Source organism: Guillardia theta (assembly GCF_000315625.1).
Source record: "Guillardia theta CCMP2712 unplaced genomic scaffold GUITHscaffold_50, whole genome shotgun sequence".
Classification (NCBI taxonomy): domain Eukaryota; class Cryptophyceae; order Pyrenomonadales; family Geminigeraceae; genus Guillardia; species Guillardia theta.
Genome location: NW_005434624.1, coordinates 143,903 through 164,294, shown reverse-complemented (window position 1 = coordinate 164,294; position 20,392 = coordinate 143,903). Strand labels below are relative to the sequence as shown.

Genomic DNA, 20,392 nt, shown 5'->3' with positions numbered 1-20,392 from the left:
ACTTTCAGAGAACCGCCACTCGCACTGATCGCAACAGACAGTCAAGGGAGCTCAGCTCAACCTGAACCACTTAACAGCACTCCTTCAGCAGCAGGATCAGTCCACTATGTCCTCTCCTCTCCTCTCCGCTCCTCGCCCTTCACTTCCTCCTCCCCTCTCCTTCAGCCATGGCGCTCTCGCCGGCTTGATGCACCCCGCCATCCATCGGCAATTTGCGAGCCCGCCCCGCCTTTTCCCGCCGTTCCAAGACCCTTTCTGTCTGCGTGCAAGGCCGTGTCAACAACTAGCAACTGAAGTACCCACCCCTGGCTATGACCCATGCGCTTTGAGACAACTGTACTGGAAATCACCACCCCTACCCTATCACATTGTCCCCTTGTCCCATCAACAGTGACCCCACTTGACCCAAACATTTTCTAAAAGTACCCCTTCATTTCCTGTCATCATATGGGATAATTGGGGGTCCTTGTCAGTACCCCTGTGGGCACCACCCTCCATCACGGATGTAGCGGCCCATCGATCTACCCCATACACTGCACGGTACACCGCCCTACCCTTGTTGCGAAAATACCCTACCCCCTGCTGTCCGCCATCTGAGCAATTGTACTTTTCAGTATTAGAAATTTATTGCAATATTTGAAAACTTTACTGCAAGGTTGGCACAAATTGGTTTACACAACTCGAAATCATTCCCCCTTGAGGTTTTTAACCCCACCCTACCATCCCATCAAGTGTTTGTCACCCACCCTACGAAGGACTTCCCCTTTTCATTCCATGACGGCTTGCTCCCCATGGCCGCTTCTCTCCGTACAGCGATACGCGGCATGAAAGCAGAGCACGATGTCACGGAGATCGTGTTTCACCATGAGATAGTGATGATGATGCTTCGAAGCTGCACTCTGTTGCAAAATTCTCAACAGCTGATGATGATTCGGTCATGGATGAACTCAAGAATAGAGCAGTCCTCTGTTTGCACTTGTAACAACTGTCATGACAATGAGGCGAGAGGTGTAGTAGGTGTGGATGAGACTAGTGTCTGAAGACCAGGAATTACTGTCGGAGTCATGAGTAGGACTGATCAGAGCTTGCTCCCGTATGATGCCTGCAACTAACCAAAGCTTGCCCTTCATGCGTGCCCCATCCACCACTTTTTCATGTCCTCTCACCCCATGCGCGTCAAAGAAGTTTTTGTTGAGGGTTTGCTGACTTTTCGATTTCTATAGATGATGACAAGCTGAACTGATCGATTCACTTGCCTGCAAGTTGGTTGACTGTTTCTGTTCGTTAGCCATGGCTTCAGCACGGAACCGGCACATGCTATGGCAAACCCTGTTCCTTCTTGCACTCTTGCCATCAGATGCCTTGAATCTTTCCAGAAGAGGCAAAGTCGTTCTGGGATTCGGCTCCTTCTTCCATGGACGGCTGGGCGCGTCATGGCAAGAGGTAAGCAGCAAACAGAACTTTGGCAGCCAACAAGTTCCCGGAGGAAGCGCTTGTATTCGACAGTCAATCCTCCGATCTCTTCCCACGATCCACTCCAGAAGATGCGGCACGGTCTTGCTCCGAGACATACAGATGTGTGCTGGATCAGGGCATGTGCACGAACACCGAAGCACCGGCGTGCAGCAACATGGTGACCTGAATCTCGATGGGGCCGCGGGCAGCGAGCACAGGTTGCATGGAGCGAACTCATCCACTTTGTCAAGAGCTTCGGATGTGGTCATTGTCATGCACGAGGAGCACGAGTGCGAGGACGGGTCCTGCACCTCTGCGCATGGACACTCGCACTCGCACAGCCATGGCAGCGCAGCGCCGACCCGCGACCCCCATAGCGTCGGAGCTCATTCGCACTCAGATCACGATCATTCTCACGATCATTCTCACGAGCATACCGACTCCCACTCCCACTCCCACTCCCACTCCCACTCCCACTCCCACTCCCACTCCCACTCCCACAGTGCGTCTGCCCCAGGCAGAGGGAACTTGGAAATTCCGATGCTGAACAAACCGGAACCCCAATCCCTGGTTGCAGACCAACGCGCTGTCAAACTCAAGGATCCTAAGGAAATCGGCAACTGGCAGATCGTCGCCAGCATGTACAAGTCTTTCTTGAAGGGGAGCGGCAAAACTGCGGTGGTCTTCTGCTGTGCTATCGTCCTGTTTGCAAAGTTTGTGCGAGTGAGCACCCCTTTCATGTATCAGTATGTCCTCGATACAGTCAGCACAGGCGCTGTCAGTGTTTCCCCTGTGTTCCGCTCCATCTTCCCCTTCGTGGACAACGGCGTTCTCAATGTCTTCCAGGGCTCCTTCTTCCTGATAGCAGTTTATACCGTCTCCAAGATCTTTGCACAGTTCCTGCAGTCTGCCAACGACGTTCTGTTTGCTAGGACAGTCCAGCCAGCGGTACGTGTCTTCGGCCGCGAGGCCCTCGCATCGCTGTACAGGATGCCGCTTTCCTTCCACACAGGGTCCAACACGGGAGCGCTAACAAGGTCCATGGAGAGGGGGATGCGTGCCATCATCGCTGTCCTGTCAAGGTTGCTCCTGCATCTTGTCCCACAGGCGATCGAGCTGCTGCTGGTCTCGGCGATCGTGTGGTGGAAGGCGGGACCGGAGCTTGCGCTCGTCTGCTTCGCGACGGTGGCTGTGTACTGTGCCTTCACCATTCAGACGGTGCAGCAACGTGCGCACTACCTTGAGGAGATGAACAAGTCCGACAACTTGGCTACCAACCGCCTCCTCGACGGGCTCCTGCACTACGAGGCAGTGACGCTGAACAACCGGCAGTCCCACGAGATCCTGCGGTACGACGAGAAGATCGTGGACTACCAGAGGGCGCAGCTCAAGTCCTCCATTTCCCTTGCTGTGCTGAACTGGGGCCAGAAGTGCATCGAGGCGTTGGGGTCCGGTTACCTTCTCTTCCGGACAGCATCCAGCGTCCTGTCAGGCACCATGACGGTGGGTGAGATGATCATGATCAACACTCTCCTCCTGCAGCTGATGGGCCCGTTGGACCACCTGGGAGCCAACTACATGTTCCTGATGCAGGGGATGGTTGACGCCAAGGAGATGTTCCGCATCATACAGGACAAGTCGAGCCAGGAGAATGATAGGGAGACGGCAAAGCCTCTCCTTGTGAGTCGGGGCGACGTGGAGTTCAAGAACATTCACTTCAGCTACGTTGATCATGCTGGACAGGAGGACAAGGGCAGGAGCCACAAGGAGCACGTGCTGTGTGGTCTGGACCTCAAGATACCCGGAGGAAGCTACGTTGCTGTCGTTGGAGAGAGCGGATGCGGCAAGTCAACGCTCACCCGGCTCCTCACTCGAACTGTCACGGCCAAGGAGGGAGATGTGATTGTGGACGGACAGGACGTCCGAGACGTCACCTTCCAGAGCCTGCGCGACAATGTGGCGCTCGTGCATCAGGACCCTTCGCTCTTCAACGAGGACATCGCCTACAACATCGCCTACGGAAAGTACGGCTGCACGGAAGAGGTCTGCGTTGTAACTTGCTTGTCCCCGTCACGTGCCTGACTGTATGATGATGCAGGAGGCGCTTTCTGCCGCCGAATCTGCACAGCTCCAGCCTGTGATAGCGAAGATGAACAATGGGATCTACTCCATGGTAGGAGACAGAGGGCAGAGGCTGTCAGGGGGTCAGAGGCAGCGTGTGGCCCTAGCACGAGCGTTAGTGAAGGATGCGCCGATCCTGATCTGCGACGAGGCCACGTCAGCCTTGGACGTGAAGACGGAGAGCAACATGATGGATCGCCTGCGAGACCTGCGCCGAGGCAAGACGACGCTGCTGATTGCTCACAGACTGAGCTCGATCGTGAACTGCGATGAGATCATCGTGATGCATCAGGGGAAGGTAGTGGAAAGGGGCCCTCATGCGGAGCTCCTTGGCCTCAATGGCCGATATGCGGCGATGTGGGCGCAGCAAGCAAAGGAGGGAAGTAAAGTAGTGGAGGACGACGCCGTCTCGGAGGACCTGGTGGTTAGTTCACTGAGCTCTTGTATGCCATGTGCTCGTCTTACCTGACATGCTTGCCAGGAGGTTGCGGTAGGCTCCAGCATGAGCTCGGACTCGGGCTGTGGATGCGGACATGCCCACTGAAGAAGCCCTGGCGCTGATGGTTGTACATGAAGAGAATGAAGTCATCTGCCCACCATGACTGCGGGCTCGAGACCAAGCCTGCCCCCCTCGTCCCCTCCTTGTGTTTGAGTTCCCTACATCTCATCGTCCTGTGAGGAGGCTTCAAGAGGAAGCAGTCGTGCAATATTCCGTGTCTGGAGAACTTTTTGGGACAACACACTTCACATCTTTGACAGAGTCCCGGAAAGATCTTCTGTTGGACATGTGAACAGTGAGGGGAGAGGTAAGGGGAGTGAAGGGTATTGAAGGGAGGAACTGCAGAGCTGACACAACAAGGCGTTGCAAGGTTGAGTTGCAACTGGCAAGAATCAAAGAATTCCGATTCATTCACACGAGCGCTAAACTCCTTCTGGCAATGTCGTCATCCTCTACAGGTTGAAACCATCGCAGCCAGATGTCGTCCTCGGACAAGACGGAGTCTTCTTTCTCATCGAGCGTCATGAGCACGTTCTCCTCTTTGATCACGGCTTCGTCTGCAACCTCAACTTTGCACGGATAGGACTCAATATTTCCGTTCGCGCTACTCCACATGTGCTCAAGACAGCCCATGCCCTCTTGACTGCAAGCTATGTGTCCATGCATAAATCGTTGATCTATCACGTCACCCATCAATGCCTCACAAGTGTGCTCGTGATAGAGAATATCCTCAGCTTGGTCAATATTCGATTGCTCAGGACAGACTGGAAGGCCATGAAACCTGCTGGCAGACATAAAAGCCTTGATCCACTCGGCGTCGGCATCCGCTACGCTCTGCTGAGCTTCGTGCTCTCGGTCTGCCCTCCTCGTTGACCTCTGTCCTCGCTTGTACGGCCAGCGGGAGATGCCCAGGCGTCGGCAGGCAGACTTCAAGCTGGTGAGGGAGATGCCGAGGACGTGAGCAGCTTGATCCTGAGGGGTGTGGAAAAGAGGGGAGAGAGCCTGGAGGGAGAGGGAGACATGGGAGGGAGCAGAGGAGCCGGGGCGAGGCCGGGGAGCGATGGAGACTGAAGCCATGGCGGTGGTTGTGTGGTGGAGTTGAGTTGTTCAAGAGTGGACAACGTGCCCTTTTTTCTAGCGGGGAAAGGGGGGGGGGGGGACGGGGGGGAGACGAGAGTGGTCCACGAGATCACTTTGATGACAAAAAAGTCAATCGAAAATAGTCATTTTGGAAAAAGAGGATCTTTCTCCAGATGCAACCATGACATGTCATGATCTAGATGTAAAATACAGCCATGACTGCGAAATGAGGGTAACGTGATTTTGTACGCTGAGCTTTACTACAAAGCAAGACGGGTGTAAACGAGAAGTGGATCATGATCCTTTGGAATGACTCACGAAGTCTCCCATTGAAATCGAGTATTATCAGTAATCTTTTCACTCGGCTTCTACCATCACAACCACCGCCATGGCTTCAGTCTCCATCGCTCCCCGGCCTCGCCCCGGCTCCTCTGCTCCCTCCCATGTCTCCCTCTCCCTCCAGGCTCTCTCCCCTCTCTTCCACACCCCTCAGGATCAAGCTGCTCACGTCCTCGGCATCTCCCTCACCAGCTTGAAGTCTGCCTGCCGACGCCTGGGCATCTCCCGCTGGCCGTACAAGCGAGGACAGAGGTCAACGAGGAGGGCAGACCGAGAGCACGAAGCTCAGCAGAGCGTAGCGGATGCAGACGCCGAGTGGATCAAGGCTTTCATGCCTTTACGATCCCTGCAGTGCCGCTCTCATTTATCCCAAAGCTTATTCGATGCAGCATCAAACGTGGACGTGGAAGTTCGCAGTGAATACATCGAAGATTACAAAGAGAACACTCCAGCACATTCTCGTAAAATTGCAGCGCATCATTTTCCCGCCAAATCCACCACAAGACATGCCGACGAAGATTTCAGCTTGGATTTTCAACAAGGATGAATAGCCTGGTACCTTGGTTGTAGTGACCAAGATGTTGAGGACATTAGCTTCACACTTTCTTGCAGTAGCAAGCAAAATGCTCTTTCTGAGGAGATGTGAATGATCGTTGAAATGAGATCTGATCGTCATCTACCGAGAGTGATGAGACAGCGAGTTGTATTGTCCTTGCGAAGGCAGAGTGGCAGAGTACGATGCGATTTGGAATACCAGACGAATAATCGGACTCACTTGGGAATGCATCAGCCGAAGCAGTTGGTATAAACGAAAAAGTTCTTCATGATTGAGATTGATTTCAGCACATGCAAGAACTTTACAGGAGATATTCGAGATAACGGAAGTTTGATATCGGTAAAGGAAGGCTTCTAGCAGTAATGTTTACAATCGAGTACCTCAAGCTTATCTCGGTAAGATTTCGATTGAGTCCGTCAGCCAGACTTTTGAGCAATGTTGTCAATAAAACAGTATAGAAACGAAAACCTTTACCGTCTGAGATCTTGTTTCGGCTCATTTGCCACCTCAGCCTTGCCTGGTTCGTTCAGCAATCTTGATCAGGACACAAACTTGTACCAAACACAGAGCAAACCGACACCCCTAACTTGTATCAAACACAGAACAAAAACAAGTGAGATACCACTAACTTGTATCCAACACAGAACAAAAACAAACGAGATACCACGGAGCTCCAGCCACGTGTGACTCCCATCATTGCAGCAAGGAAACCTGCATGGAAAACATGAACCATAAGGATCTGTTATCTACGTCATCAGGCTGTACTACCTGGAACTGATAGGGTCACCTCCTGCACAGCAATTCTGCAGCCGTCGACATCTGAATTACGATCTCAGACTGAAGAAAGACAAGGAGATTCGGAGAGAGATGAGATGTAATTCAGAATCCGTTGGCTACCTTGCTCAAACGTCGGCGTTGGAAAGTGAAATGAGCTGAGATGCTTTCATTATCCAACGGGGAGCTCGACAAACGTTATATGGGGATCTTCACCGGAAATTCCCGAGCAGTACTTGCATCTGCCGTGTTCAACATCTCTATCAAAGAATGGCGAGAGAGGAGGAGACGACTAATATGGACAGTCCAACGAATCCTCCACATATCTACTGAACCTCATTCTCATCAGCCCTAACATCCACCCCGCTTCCAAGCCTCCTACCCCCTCACATCCCTCAACGAAGAAGCCGGTGACTTACCTCTCCCGACATCTTCAGGAAATCTTCGAGTTCCTACAAGATCATCAACGATCTTAATGAAACCAAAGACATTAGCTAAGCTTTACAGCTCTATTCAGACCTGTGGCGTCAAATTGCTCTGCGCGTTATGCTCGCTCATGAAACGGAGATATACTCTGTCCCATCACAGGCTAGAGTCATCCAATCGACACAAAGACCTGCAGGGAGTCTAACCTGCAGCCAGTCTTGCTGTTGAGCTTCATGGCTGTCAGTACCGCTGCGATGCTCTGTTGAGCAGAGAGCTCAGGGTTTGGTAGTAGCGGCTTCTCATCGGCCGAATCTAGAGAAGCTCCTGCCCGGTGCAAGAAGATCATTCGAGTCAGCAGACATATAAAATAATGACAACAGACGTCCATGATTGCCGTAATCACCTGTCGAGACAGCAGAGAACGTCCTAAGTTCGGAATAGGCTGCTTCGTTGAATTCTTCCATCTGCTGGTATCGATTTCTGCTCCCCTGCCAGGATTTCGATTGATGCAAACGGATCATAGAAAAGAAGCTTACGTCATCATCGAATCCATCCTTGGTTGAGGCCTCAAGTTGCAGACAAGTACTAGCTACAGAATGGCTGCAGCAGGAGGTCACAGGCAACTTGGGCGAACCCTCCTTCACCTCCTTCTGCTTCTGACAGTGCATGCGGCATGTCGACGCATCAGTACACACGAGCTGTATCTCTGTGTCCCTGACGCGATGAAACACAAGCAGGAGGGGGCGCAGGTCCCGAGGAGCAGCAACAGTAGCGATGATGTCGCCATTGCAACAGGCGCTAACCCACCGGGCTCAGAGTCCTGCGACTCCGGACACTGAGAGTGCCCGCGGCCCCGGTCCCGGCCCCGGTCTCCCGGAGGCCTGCGGGTGATCCGCTGGGGGCGTACAGTACTGGAAATAAAGATTTCATGGTTCGATATTCAATTTACACCTTTATGTGATTTATTCAACTTTTATAAAACATTTTGGGACTGTATTTGCACGGATGACCCTCAATTCGCACCGTCTCCCGGGGACAAGCAAACTAGTATGCTGACAGTCGCTCGACTGGTTGAATGCTGAAATCGATTGATTTCGGTACAAGCAACCAGTCGCAGTGATAGATACGATATGAACCAGCCCCTCACCCCGTGCTTGCTCGTTCGCCTCCCTCTCCTCGCCTCTGTCTCTGATTCTCTTGGATTCTGGTTTCCTCGCAGATCATCCTTGATCTCACTTGTTTCCCCTCCCAACAGACCTTAGAAACTTCACACACCAGCCCTGAAGGCTTCAGGTAGTTGGAATTCAATCTTGTTTCTCAAAAAAAAGTCTTGTAAGTTCAGCGTATCTTTCTGTACAAGAAAACAAAAGAGAGCGATGGCTGAGTATGCTCACCAAATCTCACCCTTTGATGCAAATCAAGCATCGGCACAGTATCGCAATGATTCTGCACAGCACACCGCTACTCCAGAATCAGTGACCGTCATTCCTAGGACTAGAGTAGGGGCCCCCATTCCAGCCCCTATAGAAGTGACACTCAATCTCGACACTATTCGACCTCTCTTCACCATGAAACAAGAAGATGCCGCTAAACAGCTTCGGATCTCAGTCACAAGCCTCAAGGCTGTCTGCAGACAACTCGGCATTGCTCGATGGCCATACACGCGGGGGCCAAAGGCGACCACCACCCGGGAGGAGAACAAGACGCATCCTCCTGCCACAAGAAGTGTAACCAGCGACACGACAGCAGACCTGGAGATGTTTTCAGAAGACAATGACAACAGCGATGGGCAGGAGACGTCTGGGCAACAGTTTGAGGGTTCAAACCAACGAAAAGAATCTGAAGGATCGGGGGACAGCCTGCTGGATGAAATCGAGGGGAGCCGAACCGAAGTCATGGATCAAGTATGGATAGAATGGTACATGTCAGGAACTGATGCTGACTGCGAAGAAATAGAACAGTCCAGCTCATCTGGGATCGTTGCAACACAGTATCCTTGATTTGTTCGCAGAAACACATTGTAAATACTTAAACAAGTTCAAGATTGATCGAAATTTGGCATGCACAAGAGTCTCTTGACTTTGATTTGTTTAGTTACCACATTATGAAATCAGATGTTATACCAAAGTTTTCGTCCTTGAAGATCTTCGCAATCAAACAAGATGTTTTTCACCTCAGATTCGGTCAAAACAAAATGACAAAGACCAGCATGATCTGTTATCAGAGAAGAAAACTGATAAATATTGTGGTTAATTATCCGGAGTGTATCAAGCCACAAGTTTTTATTCAAAACAATGTTTTGAATCTATTCAAAAAGCATCTCCCCCTCCCCTTGGTATGCTCCTTCTTCCTCCCATCCCGTGTACCATCCTACCCAGCAATCCTCTCCAAGCTGCCCCCTCCCTCCCTTCTCCAGGCCCATCCCCGTCTCCTCCTCAACATCCCCTGCCTGCCCATCCTCTGATTGCCATGACCCTACAGCATCCTCCCCGGCTATTCCCTCCTTGTCCCCTTCTTCCTGCCCCGCCTTGCCTTCTGTAACCGCGCCCGCCCAGCCCAGCCCCTCCCCATCCTGGCATGACCTGTAGCCTTCCTGCGCTCCTGTCTTGCCACTTGACGCTGCCGTAGCGCTCGCCGAGCCCTCCTCCGGTCTGAACGATCCGTGCATCGTCGTCAGGGATCTCTTCCCCCGCTTGAAAGGCCAACGCGTCAGCCCAAGCCTGCGGCAGGCCGACTTGAGGCTGCTCAGAGACATTCCGAGATGGGCGGCGGCGTCTTTTTGGGAGATATGGAAGAGAGAGGAGAGGGTGGGGATGTCGAGGCGGACTTCGATGGGGGAGAAGGAGGAGTGAGGACGGAAGCGAGGAGCGACCACCACGGAAGGTTCCATGTTATTTGCTCTAGATCTTGATATCAGATGTCCTCAATGAGCTTGGAAGGAGAAAGGAAGAGATGGGAGGGAATGAACAAACGAGGGGAGAGGAGCGCAGATTATATGTGAAGTGAGTCGTTTGGATCCTGCCAACGATACGAGCGATTGTCCACTGACTGATAAATCTCGTCGTTTCGATTCTGACAGTTGCGAGGATATCGGCTAAACCGTGACAGATGCATGCTGCTAGAAAAAAAACGGATGCCCGCCCAAAAATCTTGTTTTCGTTTCTGAAACAGTCGGACTATATCTGAGGAAACGTGATGTTTAGCTGATAGGGTTTTGCATGTTGGTGGTAAAATATGGCCATGACATCAAACGTGATCAAACATCACCGATGTAAAAGTAACGTGACGTCCGATAAGGCAATAAAAACAACCTCGGCTCCCTCCCCTGCTAGCAAGGAGGGGGCACCGCCACTATTGAACAGCTCAACCCCACCACACAACCATCGCCATGGCTTCAGTCTCCGTTGCTCCCCGGCTTCGCCCCGGCTCCTCTGCTCCCTCCCATGTCTCCCTCTCCCTCCAGGCTCTCTCCCCTCTCTTCCACACCCCTCAGGATCAAGCTGCTCACGTCCTCGGCATCTCCCTCACCAGCTTGAAGTCTGCCTGCCGACGCCTGGGCATCTCCCGCTGGCCATACAAGCGAGGGACAAACAACTCTCCATCAATGAAAAACCAAAGACACTACCTTAGCAGTAATTTGAGCACTGAAGAAGACTGGATCAAAGCCTTTACTAGCACCAATGAGCATGCATCCTCGAGTGAATCCGGTGCGTTCGCAATATCGACCGTCAGAGTGCTCAACCACCTACCCGAGGTGCATGGTATTTCCATCAGACGGCTTGATTGGGACATTGCTTCGGACAACAAAAGCACAGAGATTGAAGAGCCTTGGCTTTCCTGGTATCTTCATTGCACCGACGCTGAGGACGTTAGCTTTACCATTCGGCCTTGGAAGAAAGAGTCAGTTGCTTTGAGCTAGCTTGCAAAAATTCCGATAGAGTAATTAGTGAAATCGTTTTATTTCCGATTTTTCGATGCGCCTTACGTAAGATCTCGCGTCTCCAACATCCTGAACAACCATGCTCTTCAGGACCTTGCCTCTGCGATCCTCAAGTTTTCTTTTTCATTCGCAACAAGAACGTGTTGTCGTGCCCTTGAAACGCCGGGCCGCTAAGCAGTCATTCAGGGCAGATCGTCGCCTGTTAAAGGAGAAAATCTAACCTCCTTATTGTCTCCACCTTGAATCTTGATCTGAAGTATTCGATCTCTTTGTTCAATTCCTCCATCACCTTCAAAGCAACAGTGAGTGAAGAAAAAGCCATCGATTTCGAGTGGACGTTGACAAAGCGGGAATCAAACATAGATTCAGAGGAGCGAAAGCAAGAAGTACATCTGTGTTCCACGTGAAGAGCTTTGGTTCGCACCTTCCATCGAATTAGAATTCAGAATATTTGAGAGCAATTACTGACCAACACAATAAGATCTCGGTCTGAGGTCCACTGAAGTCATTCAGAGTATCTGCAAGCACGGTATTTAAGCGCAAGGTCGTCGGATGTCAGAAGGTAGAAACCAGCCAACAATGGAATCAATCCTGCTGAGTAGGTAAGGTCTGCTCCGATGATGACGTCATAGCCCTGATGAAAGGTAACCAAAGGATTTAAACTGCAAGGAGCATAGTCATCTACTTTTTGAAATGCAAACTTCGAGTCCCAACACTAGAGGATTAGAAGAGTAGGATCAGTGCTGGGAAACACTGATCAAGGAGGATTCACCTGTCCCATATCCCTCATGTATTGAGCTTCTGTCGTGCAGAATGGCGTTCCCCATCTGACAGCAGCGTTACAAGCTTTGAGGAGATGGCGCGATTTTGTACGAGATCCTTGCGGTCCTGAATGAGGTTTCCTACACAGAGCTGGTGAGATGAGTTCACACGGAGGCAGAAGGGCAGACATCTTTCAAGTTTCTTAACATGTTTCTCTCCGCCAAAGACAACACCTGGTCCACAGCAAGTCAGTCCACAACAACTTCCTGGCTGCTGCGTCCACCACGGGGTCACGGTCGCTTGCAGTGACGAGCTTTGCCTTGGTCAGAACAGCAGTGGCTCCTCCAAGGTTATGTATGTCACCTTGGCCCCAAGAAGGGATGCTGTGATGGATCCGAGGCCTGTCCCTGGTAGTGTTTTCTCCTTGTAAGAAGTGGAGCACGGCAAACGGGGCAGCAGGCAACCGCATCCAAGCTCCAATACATTCTTATCCTTCCACAACTCCTTGGGAAGCGACTGTGGGGCACAATGTGTGAGATAGAAACTGAGCATCGCGATTTCTGCCACATGCCTGCATATAGTCTGTCAACACAACATTTCCTTCGTATACTGCAAGCCCGTTCTTCCTCTTGGACGTGAATTCCTTCCGTGCAACCAGGTCAGATTTTCGTGCCACACCCAAGTCACTCTGCAAAACCTGTTCAAGAACAATGTCCTTCCCGCCTCTATTGAATGTCCTGGTTTCCTTGGGACATGAATTATTCGCATTGGGGCAAATCAGGATGATGCAGATCTACCTTGAATCCTTCCCACTCATCAGCCAGAGGGTTCAGATTGACCGCTCCTTGTGCGTACACCTAGGGGGGAGGAGACGGTCGTTAACAACGAGGAGAGCGAAAGTTCAGAAAGGATTCGTCCTTCTCTTCTTGACAATGCCCTACCTTCATCGGTGCAAGAGCTCCGAACTGAGGGTTGAACCAGTCAGTAGGCTACTCAATCTTTGGCTCGTCAGCCCTTACCGTCATCATCTTCCTCATCACATCCCTCCTTGTCTCGCTGCTCATCCTCAGCTTCGTTGTCATCGTTCCTTGCCATGCTGATGACCTACACAAGACGGAAAGTAGCATGAAGGCGGCAAGCTTCATCCTCCCCTTCCCCGGCCCCGCCACGGAGAGCCAGGCGAGCATGGCAGATTATCACGTAAGGTCTCTTGAGTCAGGTTGGCAGGAGTCTCAACTAGCTGTCCTTCAGTTTTCAATAGCAATAGATTGAGGCAAGCTTGATGATACTTTAACTAAAAATTGAAACAAAAAAAACACCAACATGTCCTGAGGCGGACTGTCGGGATGCGGCACGGCGCAACGACACGTTGAGCTCGCCTCAGATCGCTGGAGGCGTGTCGCAACATTGAAAATACGTGTTTTGGGAGATTTCTTCGGGACATGAGGAGTGCGATCTAAAACAGTCGGTCGGATCAGCATCGCAATTCGATCGATGAAGGGCTACAACATTGAGGCTTTTGGAAGATAATAACCTGTTTAATCGCATCGCTTCATTTTCGGCAAACAGGCATATTCGAGAAAACAGAGAAATCCCTCGTTTGGCGGATCGATGTGTTGTCTAGTCAAAGTGGTTCTATGAAACTAATTTTTCGCTGGGAGATGACGTGTGCGACGTGCTTCGTCCCAAGTGATGCGATCCCGGTAAGGGAAGCCCCCAATAAAAAGGAGTCCCTCCCCGCCACCAGCACTCCACGTTCCTCGCTCCACCCTCTGATTATCCTGCAACGCACAAGAAGCTCCTGCCACCTTCCAGACATGGCCTCGCAATTTCTCAACCAAGACTCCGTCACCATCGCACCTCGCCCTCGGGCTGGAGAGCGTCAGTCGCCCCTCGAGGTTCGCCTCAGTGTCGATGCTCTTGCGCCACTCTTCAATACACCGCAAGATCAAGCTGCACAGCTCCTCGGAATCTCCCTGACCAGCTTGAAGTCTGCTTGCAGACGCCTTGGAATACCTCGCTGGCCATACAGGCGTGGAACAAAGAAAGAATCAAATGATAGTATCACAAGCGAAACAAGAACGGAAATCGTGACTGCTTGGTTTGAAGAATCTGCCACTTTGTACCAGAACAAACATTCCACAAGTGCTCTGCAAGGTGAATCAGAAGCAACAAACTCCTGGATAGATGAGTTCTCTCCAAGGGCACATCTCTTTTGCGAGGAGCAAGTGAATGAGGCACTAGCAAACGAGTTCTTAGTAGTCGAGGACGGTGATGAAGATACCTCAAATCAAGCCAACGATAGAATGGGTGAATGGATAAAGTGGTTTGTCACATGCGAAGACGATGACATGCATATCAGACCTTTCTATTAAATCAAAACTTAATATATCTGCTCTTCAAATAAAATAAATATCAATCATTAATACACACTGTCGAAAGTGAGTGAGGAAGAAGTAAATTTTGATAAATTTTCATTGAAAAAGCATCCCCCCCTCCCCTTGGTATGCTCCTTCTTCCTCCCATCCCGTGTACCATCCTACCCAGCCATCCTCTCCAACCTGCCCCCTCCCTCCCTTCTCCAGACCCATCCCCGTCTCCTCTTCAACATCCCCTGCCTGCCCGTCCTCTGATTGCCATGACCCTACATCATCCTCCCCGGCTATTCCCTCCTTGTCTCCTTCTTCCTGCCCCACCTTGCCTTCTGTAACCGCGTCCGCCCAGCCCAGCCCAGCCCCATCCTGGCATGACCCGTAGCCTTCCTGCGCTCCTGTCTTGCCACTTGACGCTGCCGTAGCGCTCGCCGAGCCCTCCTCCGGTCTGAACGATCCGTGCATCGTCGTCAGGGATCTCTTCCCCCGCTTGAAAGGCCAACGCGTCAGCCCAAGCCTGCGGCAGGCCGACTTGAGGCTGCTCAGAGACATTCCGAGATGGGCGGCGGCGTCTTTTTGGGAGATATGGAAGAGAGAGGAGAGGGTGGGGATGTCGAGGCGGACTTCGATGGGGGAGAAGGAGGAGTGAGGACGGAAGCGAGGAGCGACCACCACGGAAGATCCACGCATTTTGGCAGGCGCAGCAATTCCGTCCCTGAGTTTACTACAAGGTAACGTGACTTGAAATTGGATAACGTGACGGTCGCACTGGCACGACAACAAGGGTTCACACTGGCACGACAACAAGTTGCTCCGAGTCTATTATCATTAATAAATTATATCCCGACCTTCATATCTACTAGTCTGCGCCCCCCTCTCATCCGCTGCCTTTCCTTGTCTGATCATTCCCAACCCACCTCTCTTCAGTGCACTTCCACCATGGCTTCAGTCTCCATCGCTCCCCGGCCTCGCCCCGGCTCCTCTGCTCCCTCCCATGTCTCCCTCTCCCTCCAGGCTCTCTCCCCTCTCTTCCACACCCCTCAGGATCAAGCTGCTCACGTCCTCGGCATCTCCCTCACCAGCTTGAAGTCTGCCTGCCGACGCCTGGGCATCTCCCGCTGGCCGTACAAGCGAGGAGGAAATAGATCTCAGCCGGTGCAGGAAGCACAGCAAATGAATCGAAATGCTTTTGAGTCCTACGAAGCATGGCTGCAAGAATTCTTACCGGCACAGCATCGACAGGACGTTGCGAGTTCAGATACTTCATATATTTATGATCAGAAGATTTCATCGGAAGAAACGGGCAGTGATCTGAATGCGTGCAGCATGCTGGTAGACCAAGAGAACAGAACAATTGAGCCAGAATACCTTGAAAACGACAACAACTCCATTCTCCATCTTACAGAAAATGGTGAGGTTGTCATGGTGAATCCAGCAGAATGGATAGATCTGTACTTGCCAAGGGTCGACGACGACATCAAAATGCCCAATTGGTCTCCAGAGATTTTTGCGTGATTGTGATCATGATCTTAACCTGAAATGAGATTTTAGAGTGAACTTGTGCCTGAAATAAAACTACTTCAACGATGAGTCTCCCTGTACGTGAACTCTCCTCCTACATCCCATACGATTCAAGTCTGCCGTGCCTGCCGTGCCTTTACAGGGCCGGCTGCGATGGCTCGAGGTCAGGAGTGTCTGACCTTCGTGACCATAAAACGAGGGGGGGTCGTATCAGGTACGGTGAAACTGAAAGAGATTTCGTTCGTGACCTACGGTGAACAATGAGGGGTCTGTTGATCAGCTCTTGTGTGTAAGCCATCAGCATTACTCGTCCTTGCTTTCACTTAAAAGGTACATTTGTGATCTCGAAAGAATAAAAATATTTCTTCAAAATCTCTTACCATTCTCAAAAGGCTTTTTGCTCTCTTATGAGGGTCGGAGGTAGCCAGCGCGATAGCGCGGCGGTGTGTGCCAGCACACACAGCAAGGGGACTCTTCACTCATCTTTTCTATGGAACTTGTTAGCCTTGAACTGACTACAGGTTCTGGGGGTTTCCGGAGTGGGAAAGGTCCTGGAGGTTTTCTGAAGAAGTTGTGAAATCAAGGGATTGCTTAGACACTGAGGGGACCTGTAGAATACTTTTGAAATATCCCCCAGAACTTCATTTCATACTTTAATCTCTCTTAAAGAGATTCTTAAATCTCTTTAAAGTAAATATTACCTATCATGAACCATCACAAGTGCTATCTTTATTTGTTTGCAAGCAAACAAGCAAGTAAGCCATCGTACTACGGTACCATCAGCTAATCACTCTCAGAACCTGCTGCCTCCTCATAAGACTTCTTCGCACTGCTGCCAGTTGAAGTCCTCGTCTTGCGAGCTGGATTCTGAAGCTGCGTCGTGACTCTGTTGTGGGTCTCTGCGAGAGCCCTCTCCATGAACAGGCTGGTGAGCTTAATCTTCTTCACCTCAAGATGCTGGATCGCCAGATTGCAAAGCTGAAAGAAGATGTGCCCATTGCTACATACGTAAGTTATGGTGTAAGAGATAAGCTCACTGTCATCAGCGTGAACGCCTTCACATTCCTTTGGAACCCAGTTCTTGTAAAGTCATTCTTGGCGAGGGAGAGCATCAGCTTCAAGAAGAAAGCTTTAGCTTCAAGAAGAAAGCATCAGCTTCAAGAAGAAAGCATCAGCTTCAACAAGGTTCTTCTTCGAGCTCCCCTTCTGAAACCAGTTCTTCAGCCAGCTTGGGTAGATGGCCTGAGAAATTTCTGCACTGAAGCAGGGATGCGCATATCAAATCATCAAATGGCGGGTAGGGGTCCTCGAGTCTCTATCGGACCCGTCCTTTGACCTGATAATTCCAGGTATGAGGGGTACTCTAAGGTAGGGTGGGAGTTGGAAAATAGAGGGAACTCCGAGGGGGGCCCGATATCAGGTCAAATCCAACCATCACATCCATCACCTGCTTCGGATCAAAAGCGGGGAGAGCAGCAAGCAGGAGGCAGGACGCAGGAAGCAGGAAGCAGGACGCAGGTGGCAGGAGGCAGGAGGCAGGAGACAGGTGGCAGGAGGCAGGAGGCAGGAGGCAGGAGGCAGGGGCAAGGAGCAGAGGAAGGGGAAAGCCGGGGCAAGAGTTCTGGAATGACTTGCAGCATCATCTTCGCTATCCTCCTTGCCTTATGGATCCCCATGGCGGGAAGCTACGTCATCTCAGGCTCGCTCACCTGGGAGAGGATCGGGGTGGTTCCTCAGATGCTGGTATCTCCTCAAGATTGCGTGCAGTATCTGGACGTGCTCCTCCCTTCAGATCAAGTGTCTACGTGCACAAGGGCACCGGCGAAGATCCTCTTCCATGTCTCTCTCCTCGTACACAGCTCCTTCTTCGGCGCCGGTGCGCCCGGGGGGGTGGGCGGGGAGGTGGATGTCAGCTCAAGCTTCAAATTCAGCCTCGGGGATGCCGGTGCGACAGCTACCTCCTTGAAGTTCAGAGTGGTGGGCATCCGAGACTTCATGGTCGGGTCCGTCGCACACAAGGCCTTCCAACTCCGTTACGATCTCGTCCGCCTCTACAGCTGCTCGAGCTCCCTGCCTGAAGTCATAGCATCCTTCGAGGGTGTCAATCGGTTCTCCCAGTGCACGACTACGTCAAGTCAGATCTGCCTTGCTCCTGCTCCAGAAGCAGGCGATAGTCTCTGCAGCACTGCCATGGCGAACTACTCCAGCTCTCCTTTCCGCCTGACTACCAGGGTGACGTTTGCTGAGTGTGCTGGTACGAGCACAGGCTACAACGAGTATCAGATGAGCCCGTTGAACAACCATCACTCTCCCGTAGCACCGATGCTACCGATCTTCACCATCCCCCTGGTGTCAGATGCAAGTCGGACTGTCAGTCTTGCGCTTCCAGGTGAGCTCCCTGGACCCTAGGAATCTTTCTGATCGACGTCAGGTTTTGATGAGGACGGTGCAAGCAAGGCTACCAACTGCGTTGAGTCTTGTAACAACGTTGACATGACTTGGGATATAGCAAAGGTGTCGACCGATGGGTATACACTTTCCTGCCATTCTGATTACACTGCTGGCGTTCGAGGTGTGCCCTTGTTTACGTCGATCCCCTCAACTTCTCCCCTCCCTTCACTTGTCCCTGTTCATTTCGGTTTTTCTTCTCCATACTCGACTTGACACTACCTCCTCCTCCTCACTCCCTCACTCACTCACTCACTCACTCACTCACTCACTCACTCACTCACTGCCTCTTCGTTCTTGGAGTCACTCCTCTTTCTTTCTCCTTACACTTTAAACCTCCTCTACCTTCTTGCTTCTTTCCGGGTCACGTTGCGCTCTGTTGGCAGGTCAGTGGAAGCTCAGCCCCAACGACGTCGCGGCAGGAGGGGGGATGCAGCTTGCGCTCCAGGGACCGATGAAAGGGCAGACCAACGGCAGCCCCGTTTACCCTCTCCGGCTCAAGGTCACAGATAGGCTTCAGGTCTATGTCTACTTGGAACTCGCCATGATCGTCTGCCCTACCATCTCCCTCTACACCTTCGGCGTGGTCAACGTGACCGTCGATCCAACTGATCAGGTCGATGCTTGTTCCGCTCCCACCTTGTCCTCTCTGCCCCATCGCTCGATGGCCCTTAAACCACAGTCCCCGTCCCCATGTGACACAGGAGGAGCAGGTGAGAAACCTTGCCCCTATCTTCGTCGCCCTCGGACCGAGGCATTCGCCTCCACCACGGCTCATAGAGTGCTTCGTTGGGTCCTCTTGCTCTTTCAACGTTTCAGCCGTCGCCTACGACCTTTCTTCCTCCAAGGTCTGCTACTGGGACCTCCAGCCGGGTGTCTCCGACTCGCTCCTCTGCGACAGGAGCTTGCAGACGATGACTGGGGGGGACGCGGTGGAGATTGACACACAGCAAGCAGCCCTCCAGGGATGCAAGGACGCCATGCAGGTGTCGCCCGGCACTTCCAACTGCCACCTCTTCGTCAAGCAGCCCACCGCCAACAACACAGCTCTCCTCACTGTCTCAGTGTTTGGGAGTCGCCCGTTGGCCGCGCACCCCGTCGAGTCGGACACTGGCCGCAAGCTCGCCATGTGCTTCCAAGCAAGGAAGTGCCCTACTTGTTGTTACGGCCTTCCGCATTGTGTTACCATTCACATCTTCGGCCGCAAGCCAAGGATTGTTGCCCCAGGTGCAGTTGTGTGCAAACCCCCCCTCTCCTCCTTCTCTGTCCTGCCTCCCGTGCCTATCCTCCCCTCTCCTCCATCCCCCCCTTCCCACCCCTCCCCCTCTGCTTCCCTCCCTCCCTCCCCTCCCTCCCTCCCTCCCTCCCTCCAACTCTGCCACTGAGTCTTTTTTGATCCTCCGCCAGGTCTCTCTCCCACCTGCAAGTTGTTCTCCTTCTTCTCCAACGAGAGCTTTCAGAGCAACGTCCCCAACATCGACTTCAGCAGCGACTGCGTCAACTTGCCCGCGTGCTGGAAGCAGCTAACAAGACATCCAGACAACTCGCCCGGCAGGCCTGAGGCGAACGGATGGCCTTCCCAGGTCCTCCTGAGCCTGCTCTTCCTCCTCTCCTCCTTGTCGTTCCTGTCCGATCTCCTCGTCGTCCTTGCATGCGCTGTTACCACTCCCTCCTCCTGCACTTCATGACTGCCTTCCAGTACGCGCAAGGAGCAGCCACCACCAACTTCCTCTTCACAGCAGTCGACGATGACTACGGTGACACGGTTACAATGAACTTCCTGGAGCAGCCCCAGTACTCGAGCATCTTCTTGCTGGATCCGGCGTTCGTCAGCAAATCCACCAGCACAAGATACTTGCAGGGAGCCTGCTACTCTACAGACTTGTACCAGCAAAACCCGCACTGCTCAGTAGCTTCTCTCTTCCTCAACGTGACTGTCACCTTCGGCAACACCAACGGAACGGCTCCGATGACGTTTGTGCAAGGCGGGGACCGGCAGTCAGTGCTCTTCACCAGCGACAAGCAGGTCTGCTTCATTGCAACAGACAACCAGGTACCCTTATCCTCTTCCTCCACCACCACACTCCCTCCCTCCCTCC

At 52.2% G+C, this 20,392-nt stretch overlaps 8 protein-coding genes across 8 annotated transcripts in view; 5 read left to right on the top strand and 3 right to left on the bottom strand.

Moving 5' to 3' along the window:
* Positions 1 to 2,094: 2,094 nt before the first annotated feature.
* Positions 2,095 to 4,177, top strand: GUITHDRAFT_87943 (hypothetical protein; the record flags this gene model as incomplete). Its single annotated transcript, XM_005829705.1, has 3 exons — positions 2,095 to 3,504; positions 3,554 to 4,000; positions 4,058 to 4,177. The coding sequence occupies 3 exons, from the start codon at positions 2,095 to 2,097 to the stop codon at positions 4,118 to 4,120; spliced, it is 1,920 nt and encodes a 639-aa protein (XP_005829762.1). The 3' UTR covers positions 4,121 to 4,177.
* Positions 4,178 to 4,486: 309 nt separating this feature from the next.
* Positions 4,487 to 5,152, bottom strand: GUITHDRAFT_111150 (hypothetical protein; the record flags this gene model as incomplete). The annotated part of the gene is made up of 1 exon (XM_005829704.1): positions 4,487 to 5,152. One exon carries the CDS (start codon positions 5,150 to 5,152, stop codon positions 4,487 to 4,489), a length of 666 nt encoding a protein of 221 aa, XP_005829761.1.
* Positions 5,153 to 7,036: 1,884 nt separating this feature from the next.
* GUITHDRAFT_140936 (hypothetical protein) lies at positions 7,037 to 8,037 on the bottom strand (the record flags this gene model as incomplete). The annotated part of the gene is made up of 7 exons (XM_005829703.1): positions 7,037 to 7,066; positions 7,244 to 7,276; positions 7,344 to 7,398; positions 7,457 to 7,574; positions 7,654 to 7,738; positions 7,787 to 7,850; positions 7,895 to 8,037. 7 exons carry the CDS (start codon positions 8,035 to 8,037, stop codon positions 7,037 to 7,039), a joined length of 528 nt encoding a protein of 175 aa, XP_005829760.1.
* A 589-nt stretch (positions 8,038 to 8,626) lies between these two features.
* On the top strand, positions 8,627 to 9,250 carry GUITHDRAFT_111149 (hypothetical protein; the record flags this gene model as incomplete). The annotated part of the gene is made up of 1 exon (XM_005829702.1): positions 8,627 to 9,250. The coding sequence occupies one exon, from the start codon at positions 8,627 to 8,629 to the stop codon at positions 9,248 to 9,250; it is 624 nt and encodes a 207-aa protein (XP_005829759.1).
* A 1,504-nt stretch (positions 9,251 to 10,754) lies between these two features.
* On the bottom strand, positions 10,755 to 12,769 carry GUITHDRAFT_111148 (hypothetical protein; the record flags this gene model as incomplete). The annotated part of the gene is made up of 14 exons (XM_005829701.1): positions 10,755 to 10,817; positions 10,876 to 10,921; positions 11,000 to 11,137; positions 11,236 to 11,259; positions 11,412 to 11,479; positions 11,581 to 11,614; positions 11,660 to 11,708; positions 11,761 to 11,824; positions 11,876 to 11,905; positions 11,963 to 12,017; positions 12,186 to 12,271; positions 12,316 to 12,359; positions 12,417 to 12,523; positions 12,750 to 12,769. 14 exons carry the CDS (start codon positions 12,767 to 12,769, stop codon positions 10,755 to 10,757), a joined length of 828 nt encoding a protein of 275 aa, XP_005829758.1.
* A 1,000-nt stretch (positions 12,770 to 13,769) lies between these two features.
* Positions 13,770 to 14,327, top strand: GUITHDRAFT_111147 (hypothetical protein; the record flags this gene model as incomplete). The annotated part of the gene is made up of 1 exon (XM_005829700.1): positions 13,770 to 14,327. The coding sequence occupies one exon, from the start codon at positions 13,770 to 13,772 to the stop codon at positions 14,325 to 14,327; it is 558 nt and encodes a 185-aa protein (XP_005829757.1).
* A 936-nt stretch (positions 14,328 to 15,263) lies between these two features.
* Positions 15,264 to 15,839, top strand: GUITHDRAFT_111146 (hypothetical protein; the record flags this gene model as incomplete). The annotated part of the gene is made up of 1 exon (XM_005829699.1): positions 15,264 to 15,839. One exon carries the CDS (start codon positions 15,264 to 15,266, stop codon positions 15,837 to 15,839), a length of 576 nt encoding a protein of 191 aa, XP_005829756.1.
* Positions 15,840 to 17,471: 1,632 nt separating this feature from the next.
* GUITHDRAFT_111145 (hypothetical protein) overlaps positions 17,472 to 20,392 on the top strand; it is a gene marked incomplete at both ends in the record, with an annotated part of 5,158 nt that continues 2,237 nt past the window's right edge. Inside the window, 6 exons of the mRNA XM_005829698.1 lie at positions 17,472 to 18,234; positions 18,277 to 18,417; positions 18,680 to 18,909; positions 19,007 to 19,520; positions 19,701 to 19,876; positions 19,993 to 20,346. Coding sequence (XP_005829755.1) covers positions 17,472 to 18,234; positions 18,277 to 18,417; positions 18,680 to 18,909; positions 19,007 to 19,520; positions 19,701 to 19,876; positions 19,993 to 20,346 — 2,178 coding nt within the window. The remainder of the gene's footprint in view (positions 18,235 to 18,276; positions 18,418 to 18,679; positions 18,910 to 19,006; positions 19,521 to 19,700; positions 19,877 to 19,992; positions 20,347 to 20,392) is intronic.